Genomic DNA, 16,929 nt, shown 5'->3' on the forward strand with positions numbered 1-16,929 from the left:
CCTCCCACTGTATCAAGAAGACAAAAAGAGAAGAAATCGCCAGATCCTAGTGTATTATATTAAGATACAAAATGTAATGTTCCATAAAACTCCAAGAAATGCGCACTCACAAACATAAAAAGTATTAAAGCATGTAATGAGTAATACTCATTTGCCAGATGCTGGAAACTGCTGCTCCGCTCACACGTCCTGCTCCCACAAGTTGTATGCACCTCTGAGCTACCATCCAGCAGGAACTCCAGAGAGTGTGCAGCTACTCCTGTTCTCAGCCAGAAACGAGCTGTGGTGAACAGTGGTTCCGGATAGGAGGAAAGGAGAAGGTAGGACGAAGGGAACCAAATCGCTGATGTATCACCATGAGGTGGTGTCCCAAAGTCCCAGCAAACAGCGCATCAGCACGGGGCAGCGTCGCAGAGTCCCAGAGTCTGAATGAAAGTCCCAGATACAGAACAGGTCTGGTGCAATGACCATCACTAGTAAAAACTAGTATCCCTACGCGTTTCTTCACACTTGGGTGATTTCATCAGGGGATAAATGACTGATATACGTCATAGGTATTTATATTTAAATCCACCAATCGGCAGAGGTCAGGGCTAGTTAAATATTTGCATAGATAAATACAAGCAATCAGTTAATTAGTGGCTGTATGTCCCAATAGACCCATACAACAATAACATTATCAAATAGAATTAAATCATTTGAAACATTTGAAATATACATATTTATGACCACAAAAAAACCATGTATAAATTCATGTATAAGTGTGTATATTTTGTTTGCACCTATAATAAGTACATACGTATAAATCAGGCTATATGTTATTTGAGCAGTAAGTAACCATTCATAACAGTTGTGAAAATGAGCCTGTGTTAGATGGATTAATTTACATTATAAATCACTACAACATGACTGTATATACATGTGTATTTTAAAAATGCACAAGTACCAATGTAAACACACTAATAAATCTAAAATTTAAAAAGAAATGGAAGAGCAGGACCAAAAAATAAAAATGTTATAATAATCAATCCAATCATTCAATCCTCCCATAAATTTGAGATGGGTGCTAGCCACTTGACAGTGATCAGCAGCCTCCCAAATGAGAGGAGGATAAATGATTAAGATACATATGATGTGTACTTGAAAGGACAACAAATTAGAAGAAACTCACTCATACGTTACTCTAAATAATCTGTTGATAATTTTTTATATTAATCAGGAATGTCCATGATCATGCTACAGAATGTACGAGTGATAGATAGTATTACAAGGGTATTCAAAAATTGTGATACTGCTATTTATGTTAATAATGAATAATAGATACCCCAGGGTAAATATTTAACCCATAGTATGTTGAAACTATTTTTGTAATTTAATGTATATCTGAAATAATAATGGTGATATATCTTTCAGATAAGGAGAAGAGAAGAGAAAAGAAACATCAAACAAACAGAGGCTTTGTATCCGAGATCACAAATAACGCAAACTGAAAAGAATGCACTATATAGCAAAAAATATATATAATATATCGCTGTCAATTATGGAGGAAATCATTTTAAATGTTCAAAATTGTGAAAATGTATATATTAATGTATATATTCTTATATATCTTAAATCTCTAATATATGTACAATAAAAGAATACAGTGAAATAAGAGAGTACAGGCAGTCCTCGTTTTACAACGCTTCGCTTTACAACGAATGGCTTATCCAACGCTATGCAATGCATACCTATGTTCATTTTTACAACGCCAAAACGGCTTATCCAACGCTCTTATGACGCTTTGCAACATCGTGTATGTGTGTATATATATAATATTATACTATATTTACACTATATATTTACACTATATAATTTATGTGTGTGCTGCATATCTTATTGTCTGCATAAAATATTTTGTGTATTTTAGCATTATTCAGGAACGGAACCGTTCATTTAAACATTGTTCCTATGGGAAAACGTGTTTCGCTTTACAACGTTTCGCTTTACAACGCCATTTTGAGTAACGCATTGTGTCGGATAACCGAGGACTGCCTGTATACCAATGTATATCAATGTATTCTGCCCAATGATAATATGTTCCTATTTAAAGTGATATTAAAGTGTATGCACCTAAAATAAAGTGATACATATTATTACTGTTCTAATAAATGACCTATCTAATAAACAGATATGTGAGAAAGAGACTCCATGAGACAGACACAGAGGGAACATGTCAAGCATGTTCAACCCAGACCTCTATATCATATCATCAAGGGAGAATAGTCCTATCAAACTACAGTACTGATATAAATGCAGTCGTATAAACCAAATGGGCTAAGTGTGTTAAGAACATAAATCCAGTAGGTTTCTCTTAGATTTAACCGTTTATGTCTATCCCCACTTAATACTGTAGAGTGGATTTAATATTTTCTATGCCCATCACTACTAATGTGGCTGGGTCTTTGTTATGTTTCAACTGAATGTGGCGAGATAAACTGTGTGTTTATAGTCCATGTATTATGTTCCTACGATGTTCTAAAAATCGTATACTTAAAGGACGTGCCGTCCTGCCAATATATTGTATACCACAAGGGCACATAATAACATAGACTACAAAGCTGGATAAACAATTCATACAGTATGTCCTTTAACTAGATGTGTAGTTCTGTTGGAATGAGATGAGATAGTGTTTGATGTCTTTAGATGTTTACATGTTATACATCTAGGGCGCCTGCAAAGAAAATTACCATCAACTTCATTTATATCCTTCATGTGCATAACCTCTGAATATTTTAATCTACTTGGTGCCAAGACAGATTTGATGTTTCTTGCCTTTTGAAATACAACTGGTGCTCTAGCTGGTAATTTTTTACCAATAATCGGGTCATTCAACAGGATGTTCCAATGGGAGTTCAGTATCGATTTGATCTTGTAAAATGCATTGTTATATGGAGCCACGTCGTGGAATACTGGTTGCGGTTGCGATCTGGTCTGGACCGAGTCCAGGAAGTTATTCACAAAGTGCACCACCGGGCCCCAACACCAGGGAAGCGCTATCCCCACACACTCACACTCTGAATAAAGTGACACTCTGCGGCTAATACCTTTACACAGTCAGTGGTCAGCACAATAAAAGGGAACCTGTCCCTATTGCCTTAGAGGTGGGAAGGGCATGTTGATATATATATGTGATATGTCTATTTCTATTATTGATTAGTAAAGCTTGTTCAATTGCAACTGTGAGTGGTTCGTATGTATATTGTGTCCGGTAAGAGAATACTCCCATCTCTCCGGGACCACTTATCGGTGGAGGCGCTGCACTGTGAAGATAAGTATATACCCCAGGTTCCCAGTGGTGGAAGCTCAGCCCTCCTGGTTGCCAAACAGGTAAAGCACCACGCTGAGGAAAGGAGAGGCCCCTTCGTTAGAAGACTTGCTGGATGAAGTGAAGAGTCATGAGGCTTACACTAGGTTACATACTCCAAAGAAGACCCAGGACTCCCGCAAGGATGAGACCAAGGGGCCCACTACACAGGGGGTGAAGAAGGAGAAGGACGCACCCACCTCTGGAATGTCTGGGTCCTCTACCAGGTCCCCTGGCTGTTAAAGCTCTCGACCAGACTATCGCTGTTTCAACTGCAGGGAACCAGGCAATGTCGCTAGGAGCTGCCCACACCCCAAGAAATTCCTCCCGGGAACCAAATTCTTCATGGTGCAAGTACCCCAATGCTCACTACCTTTCCGGCACTGCCTGCAGAGGAGTCCGAAGAATTGGGGTCCCTCGGAGAAGATACTGTAGTCTTCCCCTAGACGCCTACAGTCGAGTGGAACCCACGGCCCTCATTTGAGTCCTTGTGGAAGACATCTATGCTTCAGCCTTACTGGACACTGGGTCCCATGTGACCATTATCTATCGGGGGTTCTATGACCAACACCTCCGCCATCTGCCCTTACAGTCGGCCGAGAAGCTGAAGTTGTGGGGCCTTAGTAAGGAGGACTACCCCATCGACGGAGTAATAACGGTAAAGATCGACATATCCCAATTGAATACCAATCGGATGCATCCCATGATGGTGGAAGCCCTAGTCTGCCCCGAGCTCCAAGAACAACTGAGTGCACCTATTATATTGGGAACTAATGCTGACATCGTACGGTCGGAGATTCGCGCCTATCTTCAGGAGACCGGTGAACTACCCCTGTCTCGACACATAGCGGCCGTGGTCAAATATTGGGGCCGAGATACAGCCAACACTTGTTTCTCTCTGGAGACTACCTCTGAAGAGGATATCAAAAAAGGCTATAAGATGGTGCCAGAAGTCAGGGAATGGACTTCGGTCATTCCTGAGAAAATCACGGTGTCCATTCAGAATATATCTCCACATCCGGTGCCTTTGGAGTTTGGACAGGGACTGGGCCGAATATATCCGGTGACGACGGTTGAATCAGTAGTACACGTCAAGGTCGCCGTCGATAAGTAGTCTGATAAGTAGTCAGATACGTGAAAACAGACAGGATAGGGGGAGCGAGGGATTAGAATATATACAATCCAATAAAACGTAGACTCTAAACAGCTGCAAAATAGTGATATAACCTAATATGGTGGACAAGGGCCAGGGAATAACAGGATATATATGTATACTTACACGGCCTTGTGTAAGCACAATCAGAAATGGGTATCTTTGAGATATATCCTAGCCCGTCCACAAGCAGGTATGAGGGGATCAATGGAGTATAACAATAAATATATACTCACACGGCCCAGTGTGAGTAAAGATGATGGGTAGGTGTCTTTGGGGTTAAGTTAACCCGTCCAGGGTAGTTGCAGACAGGTCACAAAAGATTGTTCCCAAGCAGGGCTATGACGGAAGACACTCCTCTGTTGCTTGTAATCAAGCAGTTTACCTCTCCTGTCTGCTGGTCGCTTTCCTTTCACGTCACTGCCTCTTCCGGTCATAGCCCTGCTTGCGAACAATCTTTTGTGACCTGTCTGCAACTACCCATCATCTTTACTCACACTGGGCCGTGTGAGTATATATTTATTGTTATACTCCATTGATCCCTTCATACCTGCTTGTGGACGGGCTAGGATATATCTCAAAGATACCCATTTTTGATTGTGCTTACACAAGGCCGTGTGAGTATACATATATATCCTGTTATTCCTTGCCCCTTGTCCACCATAATAGGTTATATCACTATTTTTCAGCTGTTTAGAGTCTACGTTTTATTGGATTGTATATATTCTAATTCCTCGCTCCCCATATCCTGTCTGTTTTCACGTTTCTATAAGGGCTTTGGATTATCCCTATTCTGGGGTTGAAGCAGAAGGGATCAAAAGATTGTCTCTAAATACCAGAGAGAGATCACAATTGTTGTTTTTATTATTACATACTGAAATCACTTCTGGTCTGTTACTCAAGATAAGTGCCTGGTTTTTCGTTTTTTGTAAGTAGTCAGATACACCTACCCACCCCAATCTCACTTAGGGTGGGGTAAGATGGCTACACATAAATAAGAAAATTGGGAGCCACGCTTGCATCGCGTTATAAGCGGATTCGCGTTGCAACGGATCGCGTTATAATGGGGTTGAGCTGTACTACTATGACTGGACTATATATACAGTTGTTGAAATAAAAAAATAAAAAAACAATATTGTTTGTGTTTTTTTCTTTTGAATCTAAAGTATTAATATAGTGGTTTAAATAATTGTAATTGAGTGTTAATACCTATATATTATTGTGATACATGTGACCATAAATAAAACAATTATAAATGAACTACAGATGTAGCGAGACATACTGTCTCTGAAAAAGTTTAAAGCTGTGGCTCTGGTGATAGTGCTGCAACGTTCGCATGGCAGGGGAGGAAGGGGTGGGGGTGGTTGGAGGGCGTTATGTTTCTTGATAAGACCCCACAGCGATATTCCTCTAGCACTGGGGCACTCATGGTCTCATGGCTTGCCCCATGCCAAAAACAAAGTCTTGCAACTTCTGTATTTGGGAGTTAATGTTTTAAATGATATTGCAACACCCATTGTGACCAAGCACTGCCATCTACAGCACTTACTCCTTCACCTGCTGTTTCTGTAAGTTTCTCACTAAACCTTTTAGATTGTAAGCTCTTCGGGGCAGGGATTTCCTTTCCTATTGTCTGATTTTGCTGCACTTATTGTATATTTATAATTCCCTGTACTGTATTCTTTGTGAAGCGCTGAGTACACTTTTGGCGCTATATAAATAAAGACATACAATACAATACAACAAAAGAATATATTCCACCAGTCCTCAGAATTACTTTGGAAACACTGGGAGCTTCTTCCTCTAGGTTACCCATATAGTCTCAGAGAGATTCACTCACTGTCAGGGCTGCAGACAGATTCCCGGGGCCCAGGACTACTGTAGAGTTACGACTGGTTCCCTCCCCCCTCCCCATGTTGGCAGTCTTGCGAGCCCCCCCCCCCCCATTTCCCACATCACAATCCCCCTCTATCTCCCCGCTCTTCCCATGTATTTAATTCCCCTCTGTCTCACTCCCTCTCTTCCTCACCCTCCCTCTCTACTCTCCTCTAATTCTTCCCCCTCCATCAATTACTCCACTCTCACACAATCCCTTTCTCCTCACATGTATTTCTCTCCCATTTGTCGCACTCTTACTCCCTCTTTTCCTCACTCTCTCCAGCTCACTCCCGCCATCAATTAGCCTACTCTCACTCAATCCCCCATCCTCACACTCATTCCTTCCCCTGACACAGACAATCCCCACCATAAAAAAACCCCATCCATCAAATACATATTTAAAAAAAAAATATATATAAAAGAAGCCCCCCCCCCAAATCTTCATATAATTTACGACAAAAAAATGTGCATTAAAGAAGATGCCCCAGAAAATGTTATATATCAAATGTAATACAATATTACTCTGCATGCCAGAATGATTCAAAATATTCACACTAAAAAACACTACTTTGGAAAGCTCCTAAAGTATAAATTTTCTTTCAAAATAAAGGACTATTCTATTTCACACACTAAGCTCAGGTACCTGCAGAAAATGGCATAAAAGCTGCTTTCTTTATGAAATTGCCATCTGAATCAAGGAAATGATTTGGATTGAATTGCTCTGGATCTTCAAATTGTGTCTTGTCGTTCAGGACAGATGTGAGCAATGGGATAATAAATGTCCCCTGGAAATGAAAAAAAAGGTGGATTAGCTTAAATAAATGGTTTAAAAAATGGAAACATTCACACTCCCTTCCTTCACTTATCCTATACTGTATAGAGGACAATTTACACTAAAAATAATATTCATTTTTTTTAAATGCTATTACACATAATAACATAATATTTAATAATTTTACTAATTATTTCTTGGAGTCAATGGAAAATCACATTGTTCATAAAAATCCCAGAAAGTGATGAGTTTCTTTTACTTTGAAAGATGTTATTTAATAAATAACAATATCCTGTAAACTATGCTTTATGTCCCAAATACCAGAAGGCTCGCTTCGCACATGCCTGGAGATAAAGTATATTAACCAGACAATTTCAACCACAATTTGAAGATAGAGACCCTGAAAACACACATTTTAAATTAAAGCTCAGCAATGAAGCATTTTCATACAGTAGTTCTCTAATGTGACTAAATGACTCACTGCATATAATACTGTATGTACTGTACTTACCCTTTTGATCATGCCTTCCAAATGTTGCACTTCCATGCAGTGCTTCTGCTTGCCATCGTACATAAACTGTTTTGGGTTAGAGACTCCTTGCTTTTAAATGTAATGCACATATCCTCATTTGTATTATTTCCCCCTGTATTATTTACTAGAGAACACTGCACTGAGTGCACGTTGTCACTACATAAATAAAAATAGAATGTACAGCGCACTAAAACCCTGACACAAAGAGTACAAATCAGTTGTTGTATAAGTATGTACTTGAGGACTAAATAAAGAAATTGCAAGGAATCTGCTCGATTCGTGCCGGGTTTTGCTGCCAATTCAGGTTTTCCAGACTGCTTGCCCTTTCTGCCTGCAATATAAGGCTCCAGTTCCTGATGGGAGTCACCAAGCAAAGTTCATACGTTTGCAGCTCTTGTTTGTCTTTACAGTCGCGCTTTACCCTTTTGCCTATTTTGATTCCCCTGTTTCTGACCCCGGACCGTGACCCCGACCTCACTGTTTTCTGTCTGCCCTGACCTCTGCCTGTCTCATGGACTTTGCAACTCTGCTGCCAGCCCTGAAGCCTTCCTGCTTACTGACCACGGCTACTCTTACAGGACTCTGTCCATGGCCTCGGTCGGTTTATTTACATCCCTGCCTAAGCCCTGCGGTTCCGCTTTCTGATTTGAGACGAGTGCCGTCACAGAAATGTACAAATGTTGATTTCTTAGGCCTACAGTATGTAACTTATAAGTGCCAGAGGACGAGAATAGATGCAGGTTTCAGCTAAAGCCGGCAGCAGGGTTGAGCAATAATAACACAATTATTGTCAGGTAATTAGATCCCAACAGTATTGTCTAAACAACAAATGTTAGCTTTAGTTTGGAATGCAAATAATAGACTTACTTTTGGAATAAAATATCCTTTAAAGTTGACATCTTTAGTAGTTTCATGTGGCAAGCCCAATGGAGCGACGACAGCAAATCTCTGGGTTTCATGTATAACTGCATTTGTGAAAGGCATTTGTGTATGGTGATTATAGTTAGGTTGTGCTGATCCTATCACTCTTGTGATCTCTTCCTGTACCTTTTCTGAACATAAGAAAAAAAGAATGTATACATACAGTATATAAATATATATATATATATATATATATATATATATATATATATATATATATATATATATATTTATATATATATATATATATATATATATATATATATGCAAGGAATGTAGGTCTATCAAAACATCAAAGACATTCCAAAATTGGGACAAAACAAGAAATTTCGATATCAGGCGATTTATTAATTGTAAATCATCAGGTGTGCTATACATGGCCTTCTGTAATTGCCAAAATAAATACGTGGGTAAAACTAGAAGACCATTAAGACACCGCGTGTTAGAACATTTCGGCACCATACGTAATCAAATGACACACCAGTGGCCAGACATGTCCAGGAATGCCAAACGGGCACAGCAGTGTCCTTACATTTATTGGTATTGACCAATTTTCACTTGGACTGAGAAAAGGAGGCTGGGATGAGATTCTTTTGCAAAAAGAATCCAGATTGATTTATACGCTCTCACCTCAGGATTTAAATGAGGGTTTTGTTTTCCACCCATTCATTTAACATATTTTGAGACTTTGACAATACAGTATGTCATTTATTTGCTGCTCTTATGCTTACCAGCAACCATTATCATGTTTGACCACTGGATGCCCCCAGAGACTAAGGTCTCATAGGTCCCTGCTGTGTTTTTTCATCTAACAGCAAACACTATCACTTTTGACCACCAGATGCCCTCAGAGGCCAACAGGAATTGACTAGTGATTGGCCAACCAATAGGAAACCTTCTTATTGCCTTTAAATATCCAGGGTTGCAGGAAGTTCTTCCAGCCTTGACAAAGCCAGTAGCGAAACGTACGTAGGCAATTGGATGTGCTGACATCATTGTGAGAGGTGCAGAGACTGCCTGCCCTCCACCTATAGCACTGCTGTAACTTTTTTGGGGGATTGTAACAGGGGAGTTATCCCTGTTCAGGTAATGTACTTCTAATCCAGCAGTGTGGTGGTTAACTGCTGGTAGTCAATTAACAAACACCACCTGCCTGATTAGATGGCTTAGAAAAGCCTGTCTTTTGAGACAGGAAGGGAGACTCCTTAGCTCACACCTGAGCTGAACTTGGAGATACTTGTCTTGAGCCCTGCCAGAAGAAACAGCAGAGCTGCTTTCAAGACACAGGGGAAACTTCAAAACCTGAATGCTGACAAACCCTGAAGAAAAGGTAGCAACCAGGGACAGAGAAGATTTCCCCTCCAAACCACAAGGAACAGATAAGACTTTCATTTATGAGACTTTCTATATCTGCTTATTTCATGCTATATGTTTGGGGCGGGGAGACATGCTTATCTAAGGGAGTTGTGAACTGCATAGTATTTCTCTAGAAATACTCCCAAGTGAATAGAAGCTTTGTTTACCCCTTGTTTGGATGGTTTCCTGATGTTAAGGAAACAGGCGCAATAAAAGGCTTATTTAATTTCACTATAATCAGTCTCCCTTGCATACGTCTGTGAGCGTCCGCCTACATATGTGTCAGAAGTGGGACGAGAGGTGGTCTTTGAAGTTAGAAAGGACTGGAGATTTTTTCTGTGAATTTTTTTTATGCTTTTTGCCTACAAACAGTCTGAGCAACATAAAAAAAAATAAAAAAATCTCATGCAGCAGAGATCAGAGTTAAAGTGATACACACTACTGCACTGAAACTTACAAAACCACAGATGGACTCTTTTCCCCAATCCCAAGAGGAGAGAGAGAGAGATTGCTCAAGCAGGTAAAACCTTATTTGCCTATCACAATAAAGTGTAATATGGTCATTGAAATAGAGGGTTTGCCTTCAAGCCATAGTCAGGGTTCAAGAAGTGAGTTAGCCATTAAAAGGATAGGCGTTTGTTGTTTTCAAATGTTTAGCTGAAGCAGTGAATACAAATGGTGACCCATGAGCGGTACTGATTCTGCAAGTAAAGGCTGCCACACCGCATAGGACTACCAGTTGTGAATGGAGTATATGCAGAAAAATGTGAAAATTGATGCAAGACTGTGCTGAAGCAGGGGAATTTTCAGTAAACAAGTGCTGAGGGTAAAATTGCCTACTAGAAAAAAGGAATTGCTGAACTGTGTAAACGGTTTCCCAAAGTGTGAAGAGTGGATGTCATAATACCCAAAGTTGAGACTGAACTCAAGCAGAAAATCACATTATTTGGCTGAAACAGAGAGATTGGGCTTAGCAAGTAAATGGTGTAAAGAAAACAGAAGTTTTTACCTAGCAACTACACATTCAGCATACCTAATGAGAGATTTACCTAGCAAGTAAATGGTGTAAAGCAAATAGACGTTTTTACCTAGCAACTGCACATCTGTATACCTGATGAGAGAAAATGCATGCACCGTACTGCTGATATTCTAAAACTTACCCAAGAAAGAAAAAGTCTACAGAGATGCCTGTGAGAGCTACGACCTCTACAAGCAAATATGCCCACCTGTAGGACTACCACAATTGGGGGTTCTAGCAAATACAGTGGCAACAGCGACAATAGCGCCTCCTGAGGTCAGGAAGAAAATTACACCTGATAGCCTAAAAATGGAGGACAAGATGCAGCGTTCCTGTAATGAACCCGACCCCACGGAAGAGTGGCCCTTCCAGTACAATTAGGAGGAAGACATCCCTTACGGGGAACCCGAACCGAGTCACATCCACAAAACACCCCAAGAATGGTGGGGGTGCCTGAACTCGGCACGAACAGAAAAGACCGCTCTCTATGATGACGAATATGGTCGACAAGAGAAAGAGCGGGAGCAGCAGATCACCCAATATTTCTGTCAGCTAAAGCAACTGCAAGAAAAGCCTGACATATATAATGAAGCTGCTAAAGTATCAAATAAAAAGGAGACCCCAGTATTCAAGATGGGACGGAGTCATCCAAAACAAAAAGGCGGAAAAAGAAAAGCGGTTCTTCACTTACCGGGGAAGGAACAGACACGTCCGCAGATCCTCTGGAGGAAAAGGGGGACCGAGATGCCCTGCAGCCTAGAGAAAATGGAGATTTCGTCCCGCGGTTAACCGAATATCTAGAGGGCCCAAGGCAGAAGTCGTGTACCCCAACGAAGTGTCTGTCCGGTGCCAACAGTGAGGAATCCTCAACCAACCATCCCAGGGAAGTGGAGCCGGAACCAGTGAGTGATGATCCCTTGACCAGCCCTGAAGATGCCCTGAAAAATGCCAGGCATGACGGTGATATGCTCCGTGAACAATTGAAACAAAAGAAAGATGATTACGCGGAGCTACTGAAAAATAACGTGAAGCTACATGAATATGTTCTCGCAATGTACTCTGCAGCCAGGACAGAATTGGACGATCTCAAGACTGAGCTAGATACTGCAAACGCTACTATTTCCGCCATGGATGAAAAGCAAAGCCAATCTGATAAAATGATGACTAAGCTGAAGCGGAAGTATGAGGAGGCACTATAGCAGATGACAGTCTTTCAGCAAGAGGTTCACACTCTTCGCGTAGAGCTGAATGCCTCACAACAGGTGGTCAACAATGTCCGGACAGAGGTGGACGTATCTCAGAAAGAGCTTCAGACACTCCGCAGAACACTGGATGCCTCATATCATGAGACCAACAGCTGCCGCACAGACCTGGAAGTCTCCAGAAAGGAACTACACAGTCTCATTGAGGAGCTGGCATATCTAAAGAAACTATTGTCAATCTTGATACAGATCTCAAAGTCTCTCAGAAGGAGCTTCAGACCCTCAACCAAGAGAAGGAAGTCTCATGCAGGAGACTGTCATTCTCAAAGCCGATGTGCGTAAATGGAAGGAGGACAGCAAGGAGGCTCTGAATAGTACAGAGACTGAAAAGGAGAAAATTCAAGATTAAAAAGAGAAAACTTAAAACTGAAAGAAGAACATTTTCAGTTGACAGACGAAGTCAAGGAAAAGAATGAAAAGCTACATGAGCTTAAGAAAATAAATAGACTTTTGGAAGGTGAGAAGTTTGAAGCAGAGCACCGACTGCAGAACCAACTGCAAGGTCTACGTACGCACCTCGAGAAGGCCGAGGAGAAGCAGCGAACTCTGCAGGAAGAAAATCTGCAGGCTGTTAAAGAAATTCAAGTGCTGCAGGAACGTCTGATGACCCAGTATTTCCCCGCAAAGCAGCATGAGAAACTGAAGGCTACCCTGAGCATCACCAAAGCATCGCTAGAGGCCAAGCTTAGAACCCAGGTGACCCGGCACAAAAGGGAGCACAAGAAGGTCCAGAAACTAAAACAAGTAACTGTGGCCCAATCAAAGAAATTCATAGTGCTTCACAATGCAATAAAAATGTGGAAGCAAGCTCAGAGAAAGTAAAGCATGCAGATAAATTCCCTGAGAAGAGACTTTCAAGACGCACTCAAAAACCAGGGATCTCTCGCGGATGAGATTACAGTCCTACAAGGACAAGTATTGACCCTGACTAAGCGTCAGTACACCACAGCCTCAAAAACCTATGAAGTCAAGGGTACAGTGAGAGCTGGGAATACCGCTCATCTGAAAGACAAGGTTGCAAAATTTGAACCACCTAAACAAGCACTTGCAAAACCTTCAGCCACCCAACAGGCAACAAAAGAAGGTACACGTGCTGAATCAATACCAGAGGAATACTTAGCTGTTGAAGCTGAAAAGATGGGACATTCTGTGGAAGTGGGTGTGGAATTGCAACTTAACCCCAAATAGGCTGAACTAGCAACCCCATTGAGTGGGAAAAGGGCAAAGAGACAGCTTCAAGAGCGGAAAACTCAAAGGGCTGTTTTTAAATGCTCTGTAACTTCTGCCATACAGTATGCCTACAATAAGACGAGCACCCGACGCGAGGGAAATCTCATGACCGCGCACGTAGCAAAAAGACTATACTTAGAAAAAGTCCTCCTCGAGCAACTGAGGAGTGCTGATCTCAAGCACCTTCAGGAGGAGACACGAATAAACTGGAGAAATGGCTCCAATCCCAGCAGGACTGAGGTTCTCTTCCTCCATCCACTCTCATTCAAGTCACAGAGATATCTAGAATGAGAGTGGAAGGATGGGCTTTGGCCGTGGCAAGCCCGAGCTTCCCACAAACAGGTGAGGTATGTAACAGGGGAGTTATCCCTGTTCAGGTAATTACCTCTAATCCAGCAGTGTGGTGGTTAACTGCTGGTAGTCAATTAACAAACACCACCTGCCTGATTAGATGGCTTAGAAAAGCCTGTCTTTTGAGACAGGAAGGGAGACTCCCTAGCTCACACCTGAGCTGAACTTGGAGACACTTGTCTTGAGCCCTGCCAGAAGAAACAGCAGAGCTGCTTTCAAGACACAGGGGAAGCTTCTAAACCTGAATGCTGACAAACCCTGAAGAAAAGGTAGCAACCAGGGACAGAGAAGATTTTCCCTCCAAACCACAAGGAACGGATAAGACTTTCATTTATGAGACTTTCTATATCTGCTTATTTCATGCTATATGTTTGGGGCGGGGAGACATGCTTATCTAAGGGAGTTGTGAACTGCATAGTATTTCACTAGAAATACTCCCAAGTGAATAGAAGCTTTGTTTACCCCTTGTTTGGATGGTTTCCTGATGTTAAGGAAACAGGCGCAATAAAAGGCTTATTTAATTTCACTATAATCAGTCTCCCTTGCATACCTCTGTGAGCGTCCGCCTACAGGGATGTTTTCCGTATGTCACGCACTTTGCCGCGTTCAGCCGCATTCATGGCTAGACAGCGCTAATAGCGCTAAACAATGAAACCGCCCGCGGCGCCTAAAATGGCCAAAACATGCCACATCTGCCCGGGGTTTTAAATAACGCGTTGAAACGGCCGCATGAGGATGAAGGCGGCTGCCACTGTATGAGTTTGTTGCTACACCATAGTTACCACCGTGACATGGAGACATTGTGTCAGACATTACTAGTCTGTCACCTGTCCAGTCACACATTTTTTGCAAGCTACCTAATTTGTGCAAGAATCTAGAGCTTTTATCTGGATATATTCTATATATGGGTTAACTTAGAGACATTTTGTCAGACATATTCAGCCTGTCATTTTGTCCATGTTACCCAGCTTTGAAACTGATAAAAACTGAGCTAATTGGTTACATGGAATATACTGCTATGTACCTGTGAGGGTTATTGTATCATACCTCCCAATTTTAATTGGTTTGATTGTTACACCACAAGGAGACACCACAAGGAGACACTGCATCAGACACTACAAGTCTGTCTCTCTGTCCAGTCATATATTCTCTGTTAACTACCAAGTTTATGCAGCAGTCAAAAGCTTTTATCTGGATATATTTACTATATTGGCTAAATAAGAGACATTTTGTCAGACATATTGAGTCTGTCATTCTGTCCAGCTATATAGCTTTGAGACTGAAATATGTCTTTACATGAGGTTTAAATTGCACAGGAGCTAAAATGTTTCATCATCTGTGTGATACTATATGAGGTTAACTACAACGAATGTTTACACTATGAGTGATATTAACTCTCCAACATATATGTTCATTTAACAAGGATCTAGGTGTTTATTGAAGTGTGCACTAAAGTGTTCACACTACACTGCACTACCTGCTAGGTGGGGGGCCAGAACTGATGTACAGTAAGTGTTATATATTGATATTCATTTACATATTTGGCCACAGGCATTGCATCCCCACAGTGCAGCAATCACTGAGACTCTCTATGACAGTAGATCCTTTTATTTCTCTGTATAGGGTACTCATTAACCATTCAGAGTCTGGTATTTAGCTACACTTATTTAGATGTGATGTTGCATCTAAACGTGATGGTTTTATATTCCTACTTAAACGTTAAATTGGGACATCATACCCCAGTCTATACCCACTCCATTTTCAATTCACACTTTAGATTAGGCAAGCCTCAGAGGAGGCATAGGTTCACTTACCTGCAATATTTTAATTTTGAGGTATCTCCTAATAAAGATTATTTTAAATAATTCATCAATTCATTACATCATTAGATTCCTCTTGTGTCATCATTGTACATATCTGTTTAGAGTGCTCTAATTATACAGTAGGGGGTTTACTTTTCTATTGTTGCTATATATTTATCTCTCTCTCTCTCTCTCTCTCTCTCTCTCTCTCTCTCTCTCTCTCTCTCTCTCTCTCTCTCTCTCTCTCTCTCTCTCTCTCTCTCTCTCTCTCTCTCTCTCTCTCTCTCTCTCTCTCTCTCTCCCTCTCTCTCTCTCTCTCTCTCTCTCTCTCTCTCTCTCTCTCTATATATATATATATATATATATATATAGTCAGTGGAGAGTAGTTGTCACTCACGTACACTGGCGACACACTTTATTCGAGCTTGGCTAGTCCCACGAATTCGGGTATACCCGGGTGTATTGAGGTTTGTGACTGTTTTCTGCCCGAGTGCATTGAGTTATTTTCCAAGCAGGGATTGAAGCATTTTATTCCCGCTGGCTGCAATACTGCACAGTATATATATATATACTGCATTACAATACATGAATTTATGCCATCTGGTAGACACGCGAAGCATTGCAGCCTATTAAATCCTAATCATTATCATTTAACAGATCAGCCGCCCATCAGCCAGGCATGAACCCAGGCTGGGAAGGCAAATGCAACGGGGCTTGTCAGAGGTGAGGAGTGGCGCATTCCAGGTATCTGCCAGGTACATACCGGGTATTTGCTCGAATAAAGTGTGTCGGTGCAGTATACAGAGGCGGCACACTTTATTTGACTGCGGCTCATTCCGCAAGCCGGGATATGTCCCGGCTTGCGAGCCGCATCCCCTCGGCGTGCCGCGCATCACCGATGCGCGGTCACACGTCATCGGGGGCCTGCGCCCCTGCACGCGTGCACAGGCTCCCCGAGGGAGCCCTGGTGTCCCGCGATGTGGGGGACGGCGGTGGGGGGTTCCGGGGGACCCGGCGGACCCGGAGAGGGGAAGGGGAAGCCCCGATCGGAGCATACAGTACACTGAATAGAGTCTCGCGTGAACTCGATGATGTCATCGAGTTCACGCGAGACTCTATTCAGTGTATGCTCTGTGTAGCACCGGAGAGAGGGGAAGGCGGCGTCCCTCGTGGCTTTCGGTCCCTGCCAGAACCTAGAGGGGCTATTGTGGCAAGACACACCGCGGACATCACACCGAAGTCCTCCTCCTTGGGTTCCTGCGTCTGAACGGGCTGAGTTGTACTCAAAAACGCATTTTTTTCAGCTTT

General features: G+C 41.9%; 1 protein-coding gene across 1 annotated transcript in view; it reads right to left on the bottom strand.

The window, feature by feature from the left end:
- Nucleotides 1-16,929, bottom strand: part of LOC142493877 (cytochrome P450 2K1-like) — a 38,280-nt gene that overhangs the window by 11,751 nt on the left and 9,600 nt on the right. The window contains exons 3-4 of the mRNA XM_075598570.1: nt 8,549-8,733; nt 7,021-7,162 (exon numbers count right to left, since the gene is read on the bottom strand). Coding sequence (XP_075454685.1) covers nt 7,021-7,162; nt 8,549-8,733 — 327 coding nt within the window. The remainder of the gene's footprint in view (nt 1-7,020; nt 7,163-8,548; nt 8,734-16,929) is intronic.

Source organism: Ascaphus truei, chromosome 4 (genome assembly GCF_040206685.1).
Source record: "Ascaphus truei isolate aAscTru1 chromosome 4, aAscTru1.hap1, whole genome shotgun sequence".
Classification (NCBI taxonomy): domain Eukaryota; kingdom Metazoa; phylum Chordata; class Amphibia; order Anura; family Ascaphidae; genus Ascaphus; species Ascaphus truei.